This window comes from Schistocerca americana, chromosome 7 (genome assembly GCF_021461395.2).
Source record: "Schistocerca americana isolate TAMUIC-IGC-003095 chromosome 7, iqSchAmer2.1, whole genome shotgun sequence".
In the NCBI taxonomy this organism is placed as follows: Eukaryota; Metazoa; Arthropoda; class Insecta; order Orthoptera; family Acrididae; genus Schistocerca; species Schistocerca americana.
The window spans coordinates 436,365,986-436,380,270 of record NC_060125.1 but is presented as its reverse complement, the minus strand read 5'-3'; the positions used below and the strand labels follow the sequence as shown (position 1 = coordinate 436,380,270).

Sequence of the window (14,285 nt, the reverse complement as noted above, 5' to 3'; positions counted from 1 at the left end):
ATAAAACTAAACGGAAATGAAAAGCATAATTTTCTTGGCTTTCATTGGAAAAAAATCCATAGTTGCATCGAACAGTACCTTGTCACTGTACATGTATTATCAAAACATTCTGCATGTTAATCTATTTTCTTTGTAATTTTCCATGGTTTTCCCAACTGCCCTGAGCTATCCAAGCACGATTCGAAACCTGCCTTCGTAGTTCCAGTTTCGTCATACCTCTCTCCTACCTTCCAAACGTCCCAGAAGTTTTGCTGCATACCTTGACTGACTACCACTCCTGGAGAGAGCAAATAGCGGAGAAATGGTTAAGCCACAGCCTAGGGGGTTCTTTAAAGAAAGGATTTTCACTCTGCAGCGGAATGTTCATGTCCCAATACGGCAAACTGTTTTAATTTGCCAAGAACTTTCAAGTCAGCACACACTACACTTTTGGGTAAAAATTTATTGTGGTAATGTGAATGTTTACAGACATTTGTTGTGGAAATAGAAATATCCCATTTTGTATTTAATAAATGTAAATAGGTTAAAGAGTGAATAAGTAAGAAAAATAATATTAATCAAATATTAGTGTACTCACCTGATCAATAATGGTTTGTCCAACGACACAAAAGAATCCAGTCTCGTACATGTAAATTGGAACGCTGAATAACATTTTGTACATTGCCACTTGGTCTGCTTGCTTCTGCAACAGCTGGTAAACGACATTACACAAATTAGTAAATGACAAAGAAAGACAGACTTCTATTACTTGTTACTATCTGATAACTGGCCAGGTAAGATTTTCGTTACAAACCTGGAATAACGCAAGGAATGAGTTTTGAGAATATATACTATTATAAGGTTCATTGATATGTGTAATTCTTTGATTATAAAGGAGACTTTTACATCAGATGTCATCCCCAGAACGTACTTCTCGCTGTCATCAGAAGTTATCGCCATTTTTCTTCTTTTTTTTTCCTTTGCGTATACAAACTGGAATCGAAGACATCAACTATTATTTTGTATTTCACAGGCCAACTGATATAATGCGCCTTTTGTCTTTAACGGACTTAATGCTCTATTCCCAACATTCACCTATAAATGGAAACAGCTTTTAATATTGTCCCGACGTATGCGTCGTAGTGCCCGGAGGGACTTTTGTTTCATTTACTCTGTGTTTTGAAACGGATTTTCTTTTAGGCCTCATTACATTCTAGTAGACAGGAAAACTACACAAATGGCCATTGAGAGTGCAGCGGGAGCGAAAAAATTGACACTTTCCTCTTGGGTAAGAATTACCTCACTTTCAACGCTACGTGACTGGAATTGAGGGAGAAATCAGAGATTTGATCGCCTCAATGTAGGCGGTTTCCTTTCCATATTATCTCTCCCAAAAGTTTTAGCACTTGATAGCAATGCTGTTTAATTGGGATAACTCGGGTAACAAATTCTTATTAGTAAACAGACCAATATTGTTTTTACGTGTCGAAAGTGACTTATTACTGTTCTTTCATTTCGATACACACGTTCATTCAGATGAGTTTCTATACGCCGGAAGCGCAAAGTTATGCATGTGTGTGACACAATCTAAATGAAATACTGGGTTGTTCGTCATTTATATAGTGTACAGAGTGACATCTGGTCTTGATGAAAGTTACTGGAGGAGCGGTAAGGAACGTGAAATGGGTCGGCAGTAGTGGTTCGTCATACACTCTTTCTATAAGAAGATCACGATTTTGCCATCGGAACAAGTACCGACTTACTTATGGTTGAAGACAGCTAATAGTCATACTCCTGGAGCATCAAAGAGTGTACAACGATAAAGGCCTACAAGCAGTAGCGCAGTTGTCAGTGCGAGGGGAACCTTTTCACTTCTTCACGAGGGCAATCGTATGGAACACATCACCTCTGGAGAGAAGGTTCTATAGCTGGGTACAAACAACTGCAAATGAAAAGACTCTGAGCAAGATATAGTCGTAACAAGTGCGATAAACAGTGAGCTTGCCGAGCATTTGAGCCGATTTGAGATTGGTAGGGACCGGAAAAAAACGTTTTAGGAGATTTTGGTGGTGTTTTTTGCTCAAATCGGTGTTATTTTTTGAAAATTTTGATGTTATTTTCTAATGGTTTATTTTTAAAATACGTTCTTTATTTCTGTCGTATTTCATTGTCTTCATGTGTTGTAAATGAAAATGTTCCTGTCAGTTACATTATTATTATTGTTATAGTCCGTTCATCATAAGAATAAATCTGATGCAATCATTGCACTATGTATCCTTCCGCGTTTGCTGGAGCCTCATTGTGTTTTCCGTTTCACATGGGACTGCTGCCAAGCTGTCTTGAGTACTGTCAAGTACGATCATTAGGGTACGTTTTGTGCTGTGCATTACGCCCACATCGACTTAGCGATAATACCGGGCAACAGCTTTACCAGCGCATTTAAGGGGAGCCGGAACGATGAAAATTACAAAATTAACGTTTCTTAGTTTTTTTCATTATAAAACTATTTGGAGTTTTATGAATAAAACAAATCAAGTTTCACCCTTCTAAGTGAATTCTGAGTGTGTTTTTTACCGCTGCAAAGTTGACGCGCCGCGTAAAAGGTTGTAGCGTCTTGGTGAGTCACCTCTGACGGCACCGCTCGCTGGCTGCAAACAATATCCCTCGTAGTGGTAATAGTGGAAAGAAGGTGTATGATATAAATGTTAGCCTAGTGTATGGCTTGCGTTGCATTGGCAAGGGCAGTACTGCAGGGACAATGCTATGTGGAATTATGAACTTGCCAAAACCACCAACCAAGTTTGGATTTTATAATGAATTGGTGGGATCTGCGGCTGAAGATATTGCTCAAGCAACAATGAAGAAAGCAGTTGAAGAAGTTGTGACAGATAATGGGAATTGTAAGATTTAACTGTTGCTTTAGATGGATAATGGCAACGTAGAGGTCATAAATCTCTAAATGGAGTTGTGACAGCTACCAGTGGCGACAGTTGAAAAGTAACTGATGTTGCTGTTCTCTCAGAACATTGTAGATGTAAGGGCAATACCAAGGACGAACATAGTGAAAGTTGTGAAGCAAAGTTTCATGGCACGAGTGGAGCGATGGAAGTAGAGGGAGTGAAAGCAATTTTTTCCAGACCACAGGAGTGGTATAATGTACTATACACTAACTATCTAGAAGATGGTGATTCTAAGGGATATAAAGCTATAGAGGAACTCAAACCTTATGGCAATGATATTCACATTAAAAAACAGGAGTGCACTGGACATCTGCAGAATCGCATGGGGGCTCAGTTGCGCAAACTAAAGCAGACATTAGGATCCCAGAAGCTTAGTGATGGTAAGACCCTTGGAGGAAGAGGAAGACTGACAGATGAAGCAATTGATAGATTGCAGAGGTATTAGGCCCCCTATGGGTGTGCAATTAGGCAAAATACAAGAAGCAATAAGAATGTGAGGAGAGCAGTATGGGCATTATTGTTTCATACTGCACCAACAAATGAGCACCCACAACATGCACTGTGCCCCACAGGTGATGATTCGTGGTGTTAGTACCAATCAGGGAAGGAATATGCCTATAAAAATAGTTTCCCAAATGCTGTAATTGATGTAATTAAGCCCATATTCAGAGATTTATCTCAGCCAAGTTTATTGGAAAAGTGTTTACATGGGAAAACACAAAATCTAAATGAAAGTATAAATAATTTAATTTGGATTAGGATTCCAAAAAGAGTGTTTGTACAGATAAAAACATTGCATTTTGGAGTGTATGATGCAGTGACAACATACAATGAAGGAAACATTATCAAATGTGATGTGCTGAAACGTTTAGGTTTCCAATCAGGACATAACACTATTTCCACAATGCGCCTAATTGATGAAGAAAGACTAAGAGGTGCAAGAAGAAGAGACAAAAGCCTACAACATGCAGCAAAAGGGAAGAAAAGACCAGTGAAAAGGAAACTAACACCGGAAAAAGAAGAGGATGCTGATAATCCATCATATGGGGCAGGAATGCATTGAAAAACTTTGGAAGCCATTTCCTGTAACTTTAAAATGTTCATCTTTGAGGACCATTTTCTCAAAAACTTCTAACAATACATCAATGAAATTTATACAAAATATTTTTTACTTCTTTTCCTTCATTTTTATAACAAATTGTAAAAAAAATATTGTATAATTCAAGAGTTATAAAAGAAAAAGTGCAAAATTTTAGAGAAAAAATTTGCATCTGTTTAAAAACAATGTAAACAAAAACCATTAAATATTTCTTAACATGGCATTACAGCATTGTAGAGAAATATTCACTGAACATGTAGTCCAAATTTCAGAGCAATATGTTTAACAATTTTGGAAAAAAATTGAGCTTTCTACTTGCTAAAATTAACATGGAGGAGATGGATAGTTCCGGCTCCCCCTAACCTGGACAGCACTGGCCGGTCAGCTGGTACAGCCAGCCTGCATTGACATGCCCAGCTGCAGTTTGCACGTAAAAAGGGACGAGCAGAGGAGCAATACAGCTTCGAATGTCATTTAATTTTTAAGCAGAATGAAATAATATACTGCAAATCTCCCACAATACGCTCCTTTGACGACTAGACGAAAACCGCAACACGTTATCTTTTTTAGGTAATATACTATTTTAATTAAAAACAAGAATGATGAAAATTCCTGACTTAACCACAGGGTAATTTTTCTGCTTAAGTTGTGTGTAACGTAAGATAGTGTTGAAGGATTTCACCTCGTAGGTAAATATTGAAGCCACAGTCAGTCCTCTGGTAATCTCTTAGCTCCTTCCTTATCCGAATCCGAGAAATACATTTTAGTTCTGGAAGTGTCACCTGTTACGTTCATAACGAGCCTATCAACAACCGAATCTACGAAGCCAACCAGACGCAGCATGTACTCGTCTCTTATGACGAGTCGCTCTATATCCTGCCAGCGTTCGGCAGTGAGGTGTGAAAAAACTGCGTGCGTTTGTTCCAGTACGTCTGGCAGCTTAACTTCTAGGGGCAAATCTCGCGGCTTGGCTCCAAATCAGTTTTGCTGGGTTCATATTGTAATGGTACAGTAGCAAATGTAAAAATGCAGAATCTGTATGATGTGCTCGATGCTGTGAAAATGATTGTTTTTCGTGTTTCTACGATACTTAGCTACGTCTGTGGTACAAAAGGATGGACATAGATCAAATAAAGAGGATGTTTGCCTTAAAAATTAAATGATTTCTTAATGTAAACAACTTTTACGAACAGTCTTTCATAAAACATCGATAACTAAGAATTTGTATTTGAAATGGAAACAGGATTTTCGAGTCCGTTATATAATTGAAAGACGTGCATTATTCATAAAAAATGATGAAGAGTTTTATAATTACGAGATGTAGGAATTTAAAATTGAACGAGGAAAATAAATGCTAGTGGGGAGATTCGCACCAACGCATGAATAACTGTATTAGGCTCACATTCCATTACGCTAGCGACTGCGCTATACGTTCAAGAAGCATATATTAATTGACTGCGTTATATATCGCTGGAAAAACTTCAAAGCCAATAATCTCCTAAATGTATGATAAACATTAAGAACAGCGCATTTCTCGGCACTTTTAACCGTATTCCACACAAGTGTTTCTCTACGGAAGAGAAAGCAGCCTCAGCCATTTTCAAACTGTGCATTAACAACGCGACAATCAGAGCACAACGCTGCACATGCTGTGACTGTACACAATTTTTGAAATAAAAACTACGTAGATAAAGCGTGATTAAGAAAAACGTTAATGGCTGTTAATACATTTGCATATCTTTAAGTTTCATTTAACATAACTTAGTAATAAGATATATAATACGGAAGTAGGGCCGCCCGGTGTGGCCGTGCAGTTCTAGACGCTTCAGTCTGGAACCGCGTGAGCACTACGGTCGCAGATTCGAATCCTGCGACGGACATAGATGTGTGTGATGTCCTTAGGTTAGTTAGGTTTAAGTAGTTCTAAGTTCTAGGGGACTGATGGCCACAGATGTTAAGTCCCATAGTGCTCAGAGCCATTTGAACCCATTATTTTGAACATAAGTAGGACCAAGTACACCAGTGTACGTGTGCTGCGGCTTCCGAACAATCATTGAGTTTATGTTTGTTTGCATCAGGTTTATTCTTATGATGAAGGGATTGTAGTATCACTATTACTATTACATCAAAAATCAAAATTTATTTTTATTATTGAAAAAAAAAGAAATTTTACATCAAACCTAGCAAATGTTGTCAATTAAAAAACAAATAACTCTGCAGCTTCAAACTCTATTATTATAACTTCTAATTTCACTGATGAAACATTTGGCTTCTAAAACATCAACACTTCACTATAACGTGAAAATTGTTGCTCCGAGTCTGTATTTGAATATGAGAGCCGAACTGCCTTCAGCACAACACGCCTCATATCCCGACACTTTTATACAACTTATCTTGCCTAAAAAAGACATGTAGTGATATCTTTAATACAGCACATCAATTAAACTTCATATTTTCGCAGTACACAAGTATAAATATGAAAACCACCGAACACAGTAATTTTGTTCATTATGGCACCTGATGAGTTTGCAATCACAGCACAGAACATATGACGTCACAAACACGTGTTTCCGGTGGTCCAACAGAACACTGAGAATTTTTATTTCAATAGTTGCTCAGTATTATTTTTACTATTTTGCGAAAAGAAATATGTGGTGACAGCCTGATGGGTAGCATATTCCGAAGTCTGACTGACCGATAATAGCAAACACAGCTGGTGCCATGTTTAGTGTAGTGTTTGTGAAGCTAAAACGACGTATTTGTTGGTTTTCGTGTTTATACTTGCGTACAAAAAAAAAAAAAAATGGAGTCCGCTGACGCACTACATTAAAGGGTCACTCCAAAATGCGTCGTTCTTGCACGATTTGTTGTATAAAAAGATGGGGAAATATAATTTTCGTACATACACGGTGGTCAGAGACAGTCTGAAAAGCTTATAAGGATGTTGCAGGGCAGGTTGCCCTGAGAAATAAGTCAATGGTAATTAACTCGAAAACGGCCCACCGTATCTAATATTTTTTGTAACAATTATTTCTTAGCACAGCCTTCTCTGCAACACCCTTACAAGGTTTTTCATACTGTTTGTGATCACCAAGTATAATTGTTATTGTCTGGCGTCACATCTAGGCATCAATTCCTTGCGGGGGAAATAAATGGTCATTTTAGAAGTTACATTTGTACCTCAACATTGAGAAAGAGGTCTAGATCGAAATTTAGCATTAAATAACAGTCAGTTATCAGTATTAGTAACCAGCTACCTTCACATTTACATTTCTAGACGGGAACGAAGAAATCATAAAATTCTGCATATTTTGCGAAAACCCCCAGATTACCATTATGTCTGTAAAAACATCTTGTTTCAAGTTATTTTTCGTGTTATCATTCGCGCGAAATTGTCTGTCCCTAGTGATTGGACTCACGATTAGTCCACGCTCGAACTGACAGCTATCGTGACCTGTCCATGCTGCTACTACTGCTTCTTCATTGACAACGGAACACTCTTTGCCTCCTTTTATGCGATCCGCCTCTTGTGACATCTAGTGGTCAATTCCGCGTTAGAGAGGGGTGTATGGATATTTCCGATCAGATAGTGTACAAAATATGATCCAGTGGATAAAGTCGGAGATTACGCGATGTTGTTCGCGGATGATGCTGTTGTGTACACGTATGAATACGAAGAATCTGCAGTAAAATTCACGAAGACTTGCAGAGGATCGACTTTTCCTGCAGGGTCAGGCAGTTCATCCTTAACGTAAATAAACGTAACAAATCGTGTATAAATAATCGAAGAAATCCTTTACACTACTGATAACAAATTACTGGCAAAAAAGTAACAACTGTAAAAACACCTCAGAGTAACCGACAGGAGTGACCTAAAGTGCAATGCCTATTGGGATTGGAAAAATATATGTAAATACGCCAGAAATGCATGCTTTCACATACATACAGAGGCTAGTCAAGCCTACAGGTTCCGCTCTTGTATGTGATACGAACGGCACCTGTCCAATGACCTCAATACGTTCCAAGTGTCAGTCGCACTCAGATTATTGTTCTGTGTAGCTGTGAGTGCATTTCGAACGTGGGCAAAGTACTGAACCTCGTATGATCAGTGCTTCGGTAACCAAGGAAGCCGAAGTGTCTGGTGTTTCAAGAGGCACTATTTCTAAAATATACACTGCGTACAGGGGAAGTGGAACAACATGATCTGCTACGCCACAACGCAGACAAATGCACGTGTTGAGTAACAGTGACAGATGGACACTGAAGAAGATTGTGACGAAAAATAAGAGGACGACAGGTCCAAAAGTCATTGCAGAACTGACTGTCGCTCCCGCGAACCCTGTCGGAACCAAAACAATACGAAGGGAGCTCCATATGCAGGGACTTGCAAGGCGAAGTGGAAGTGCAAAACTAGTCATCAGTGTTGCAAATTCCCGTAACAGAAAAACATGGGGACGAAGCTATAAGACCTGGACTTTGGAGTAAAGGGAGAATGTCATTCGTTCGGAAGCGTCTTGTTTCACAGTGTTTCTAACTTCTGGCCAAGATTATATCCGAACAGTGAAACATGGCGTGTATTCGGTGATGATTTAGGCAGCCATAACATGGTTTTCCATGAGCCTATGGTTATTCTGCAAGGTTATATTACTGCCAAGGATTACGTGACGATTTAGTCTGATCAGAACTGTCCCTAATGGTGATGTAGTGTTCCAAGGCGAAGGAGTCCCTGTTCGCAAAGCTCGCATCGTCCAGGGCTCGTTTTGTGAGCACGAGGATGAATTGTCGCACCACACCTGGCCATCATAGTTGCCAGGTCTCAGTATTATTGAGCCTTTGTGGCTTATTTTGGGGAGAAAGATGCGTGATCGGCGTCCACCTCCATCATCGTTACTTGGACTTGCACACTATTTTGCACGAAGAATTATATAGTATTGCATGGAAATCATACAAGATCTGTATTTATCCATTCCTAGACGACTCGAAGATATTTCGATTGATAGCCGTATTAGACATGCCAATGCGTTGTGTTTTAGGCGTTTCTGTATTTTTCCCAGCCGCTGTACATAAAAAAACGAGGGTTGAAACATAAATAGTGGCAACTATTTATTCACAACCGATACAAAAGAGTTACATGTTTGCACCTGTTACTGACCTTCAAAGTAGTCACCAGTTTCGTGCAGAACCCGTTGCCAGCGATGTGGAAGAGCCTGTTCTGTTGATGGTGCGAATGGAGTGGTCCAAAGCTATGGTGGTTCTCGTGTACGGCTGTGATGGTGTTATCCTAACGCATTACGTTCCTCCACGGCAGACCGTCAATGCACAGTATTACTGTTCGTTTTTGGATCATCACCTGCGACCAGCTTTACGAAAGAAGCAGCGACACTTTCTGCGCAACCCACCCATCATTTTGCACGACAATGCGCTGGCGCATACAGCGCAAGCTGTGGCTGCTCTCTTCGGTCGGTGGGACTGGGAAGTACTGTACCACCCACCATACTCCATGGACTCAAGTCCTTGTGACTTTGATTTGATTCCGAATATGAAGGAATTGGCTTCAGAACTATTCCAGAGGTTCAACAGGCAGTAGACCGCTCCATTCGCATCATCAACAGAACAGGCTATGCTAGCTGTATAATAGGCCTTCCATATCCCTGGCAACAGGTTCTACACATCGCTGGTGACTACTTTGAAAGACAGTAACAGGTACAAACATGTAACTCTTTTTTTATCGGTTGTGAATAAGTACTTGCCACTATTTAAGTTTCAACCCTCGTATAATCTAGAAAATGCAGATGCAAGAGATTAATTCAAAGAATCGTAAGTAAATCTGATCTATCCAAGGAGTGCATCACAGAGGGGTTAACTGCTGAAATACTAAGAGTGTACGTTTCAAGGAGTGTTGGGCGGCATACAGTGGTGTGCAGAGGTTGAGGTCGAAAGTAACTTTCGAAAAATGTGTCACTGCCAAGTAACATAGCTCTATGAAACTTTGACCGTATACAGAGAGAAGTCCTAAGTACAGTGCAGGAGGTAACTGAATGACAGGCGCAACGAGAGGAACAGAAATGACATTTTTATTCAGATACAATAATTACCCCGAAGTCACCGTGATTTACGAGGGTCTCTGGGCATTAGAAAAGGTGGGAGAGGGCTCTTAGTAGGATGTGCGTTCACCAAGAACAGAAAAGAGTTCTTGTGGTAGGGCGTTCCATTCCTCCACTCATGCGATTGACATCTGCTGGATGGCCGATGGTGCATGTGAACATTCTGGAATACGTCTCGCCAACGCTCGACTTGATTTAAGTCGCGGGGAAGGGCAAGCCAGTTGATTTCGCCGAATATACTCGCGTTCTAAGAGTTTCTCCACAAGCGCTGTTCAATGCAGTCGCGCAATGTCATCCACAATGAAGTCAGGTCCAAATGCAACTCTGAAAGACGCACATGGGAAAGGAGTACAGTGTCACAACAACGCTGATCGGTGAGTGTAACGTATTCAAAGATCTGGAGGTTAGTACGCCCATGCAACATTAGGCCTCTCCACACCATAACACCTGGACAACCACAACGATCATATTCGACAGCGTTCCTGGCCATGTTAAGTGTTTCCATCTCTCGCCGTATAATGGTACGTCCAGTGTCACTACTCAGAATCTATTCTCGTCCGAGAAGAGCAAGCGACTCCACTCCTCGTTGGTCCAGTCCTTGTGCTCCTGGCACAATAGCAAACGATACCGCCCATGTGTGGTTGTGAACAGAACACAATATGCTGGTCGTTGGTAGAAGAGACTATCTCCATGTAGTCACCGTGCTACTCTGGAGCCTCAAATTGCATGCCTATTAGTCCTGTTAAATGGGCTGCAATAATAAATAATAATGTCGTGTGACGAGGGCCTCCCGTCGGGTAGACCGCTCGCCTGGTGCAAGTTTTTCGATTTGACGCCACTTCGGCGACTTGCGCGTCGATGGGGATGAAATGATGATGATCAGGACAACACAACACCCAGTCCCTGAGCGGAGAAAATCTCCGACCCAGCCTTAGGATTGACAGTTCGTCGCGCTGACCAATTTTTTTTTTCTTTTTGCATTTTGTTCGGTATTGTTCGTTGCGTTTGGTCGGGGCGGACGTCACAAGACATCAGTTTTTTATTACAGAGGGCGAGCAGCCCTATGACCGAACACGCTGACCTACCGTGCCGGCAACCACTCAGCTACAGGGGGCGGACAATGGGCTGCAATTGCACCCGCTGTTTGAGTTCCTTCTTGCCTGTTGCACTCTGTAGCGGTCATCTGCTGCTGTAGTTGACTGTGGTCGAACGCCTCCTCTCTTTTGGACAGCGGTGCGTGGGTTCAGAACCCTCCCCATGCACGTGAAGCAATGCTGGGAGCAATACTAAAGTCCAATGCTGCACTCATCATACTTCGTCCTTCTTCTAGTTTTCCGATGATTCTTTTTCGAGTGAAGTTATTGAGATGTTGGCTGTGGGCCTTGTTGTAATGCAGAACACCACCTCAGTGCACCGTAACTGCTCACTGATTGACACACACTGTCTTTTGCCATTATTTTAACCGCCTCTTCCTCTTAGCTCTTCTCCTCCTTCAACTGACTCGAGCTGCGGGGCCATCACCATTTGGCGGTATATTGATCCTTCCCATGCGCCATTTGCAAATGGAGCTGGTAAGAAGGGAGGGAATTACACTCGTAGCAGAAGTACCCTCCACCACACACAGTGGCGTGTGACGTGTGGAGTACAGATGTGGACGTCAATATAAACGTCTGAGGTTCTTCATTTACAACAGTAAAAGCATCAGCTCCACAAGAATTGTATTTAAACTAGTGGTAACGGGTTTTAGAAGACAGCACTCATCAAATTCGGACGTATAACAGTTATGGTACTGATGCTATAGAATTCCCTCTCAGTTTTGTGGAGGAAGATAAGTCCGTGCCAGCCCAAATCATTGGAACACCACTAGCAACATCTGACGGATGGAGCTACTGCATGGGACCCCTCAGCTTTTCTCGGCGTGACTGTGTTATAGCGTACTTTCTCGCACTCATCCTAGTTGTTACTTTCATTTTTGCAGACGACATTTTCATTGTGTTCTATGTTACGCCTGCTCGCTGCGTGGACACCAATCAGATTGCCTGGAGCAACATCAGAGTACGCAGCACCTAAAGAGGACGACTGTTTCGGTACTCGAAATATCGTGTATATAAATGGAATTCACAAGACTGAGCACCCGAAAGCGGACCGTGGAACGACTGCATTTCGTCTGTGCAAGACATTCTCGAAAACTCCCGTCTAACTCCATCCCCAAATGTGATTATATCCGTGAATTTTTTTAATTTTAGAAGAGTGCTGAAGAGTGTGTAAGTCACAACAATAAACTACACGTCGAAGAATATATGCTTATATGGATATGGTGTCTGTTCTTTCGGACATGTCCGAATGTGTGTGGAGTGTGTTGGGTAGGGACACTACGAATCTAGTGTGTGGACATATAAGGTGAGAATGTGGGTCTCGCTGGAGACGTGCGCGAGGTAGTCCCTGCAGTCGCACTACCCTCTGTACCTTTGGTGGCTCAGATGGATATTGAACGTATAGCACAGTTGGTAGTGTATTGCCGGCACGGTAGCTCAGCGTGTTCGGTCAGAGGGCTGCGTGCTCTCTGTAATAAAATAGAAACTAAGTCAAAGAATCAACAATCAACTTGAACGGATGACTTGTGATGTCCACCCAGACCAAAGGCAACGAACTATATCGAAAAAAAAGGTGGATAGAGCGTCTGCCATGCAAGCCGGAGATAGCCGGGTTCGAGTCCCGCTCGGGGCACGTGTTTTCACCAGTCCCCGTTGATGTATATCAACGCCTGTCAGCAGCTGAAAGCGTTAATATATAATTCTAACACGTCGAAGAACGTCAAGAAAAAAATGGTTCAAATGGCTCTGAGCACTATGGGACTTAACATCTCTGGTCATCAGTCCCCTAGAACTTAGAACTACTTAAACCTAACTAACCTAAGGACATCACACACATCCATGCCCGAGGCAGGATTCGAACCTGCGACCGTAGCTCGTCTAGAAGAAATGAGGACAGATTTCAGTAGAGTATTGACTGATACATTGGTAGATCTGCGCTGCCTTATAGAAACAAACCAGAAGACGTGTTCGAATGTCTATGTAACTTCGTACACGTTCACACCATCGGTGCGTGTGGAAATGATTTCTGTCGTTATTTTCTGTGATACGAAACAAACACCAGCGTATATTAGTATTGTTCATTTTAGTGTTGTTTCCAGGCCTGGTGGGATATATAAGGGGGCTTGAACAACATCAGATGTTGAGTGATCACTGTGGAGAACATGGAGATGCTACACACTGGTGAGAGACAGCGTTATTAGTATTCGACAGTTTGAAAAAAGACTTCATTGTGGGTCGCCATTTGGCCGCTGGGCGAATCGTGCAATACCAGATTTCTGCGGCATTCGGATGTGACAATGGCCCAACGTAGGTCTGCATGAAAAAGTGAGCACAGGCATTCTCGCCGCCAAAGTTCTGCTCGACCACGTCTGAGCAGTAGAATGGAGAAGCGCCGTACTGTATACCAAGAAAATCGTAACCGCTTGACATCTTCACCTGCCACCCGAGAACAAGTAATGGACTCTCTAGAACATTCTGTGGCATCCCGCACAATTGGTCGGAGACTACCAGCAGCCACAGTAACGAATTACCGTCACAGGCGTCGGCAGCCGTTAACACCATAACATAGACGGCTGTGTTTGGGGTGGTGCCGTCATCGGTAAGCGTGGGTTTCTGCTGAACGGCATTAAAATGTATTCAGCGAAGAATCGCGGTTCTGCGCTATCCCAGATAACCATTGACGGCGAGTATGGCGGCGACGTGGGAAGGGGTCTTATTCTTCCAGTGTTTTGGAGAAGCACGGAAGTGTTATTCCTGGCGTCGTGGTGTGGAGAGCCATCTGGTGTGACGGCAAACTCTGATGATACCACAATACGTCACGGACATCCTGCATCCTCATATATTACTTCTCATGCAATAGTATACTGGCGTCATTTTTCAACAGGGCAGTGTTCATTCACCCGTGGCCCGCGTCTCTGCAAACAGCCTGCGTGTTTTCGATGTACTCGCGCGACCAGCAAAGCTGAAATAGTAAACACCTTTTTCCAAAGCTGTTTCACAGAGGAAGACCGCACTGCAGTTCCTTCTCTAAATCCTCGCACAAACGAAA

At 41.9% G+C, this 14,285-nt stretch overlaps 1 protein-coding gene across 1 annotated transcript in view; it reads right to left on the bottom strand.

Moving 5' to 3' along the window:
- Nucleotides 1-14,285, bottom strand: part of LOC124622987 — a 95,650-nt gene that overhangs the window by 30,619 nt on the left and 50,746 nt on the right. Inside the window, exon 5 of the mRNA XM_047148777.1 lies at nucleotides 578-691. Coding sequence (XP_047004733.1) covers nucleotides 578-691 — 114 coding nt within the window. The remainder of the gene's footprint in view (nucleotides 1-577; nucleotides 692-14,285) is intronic.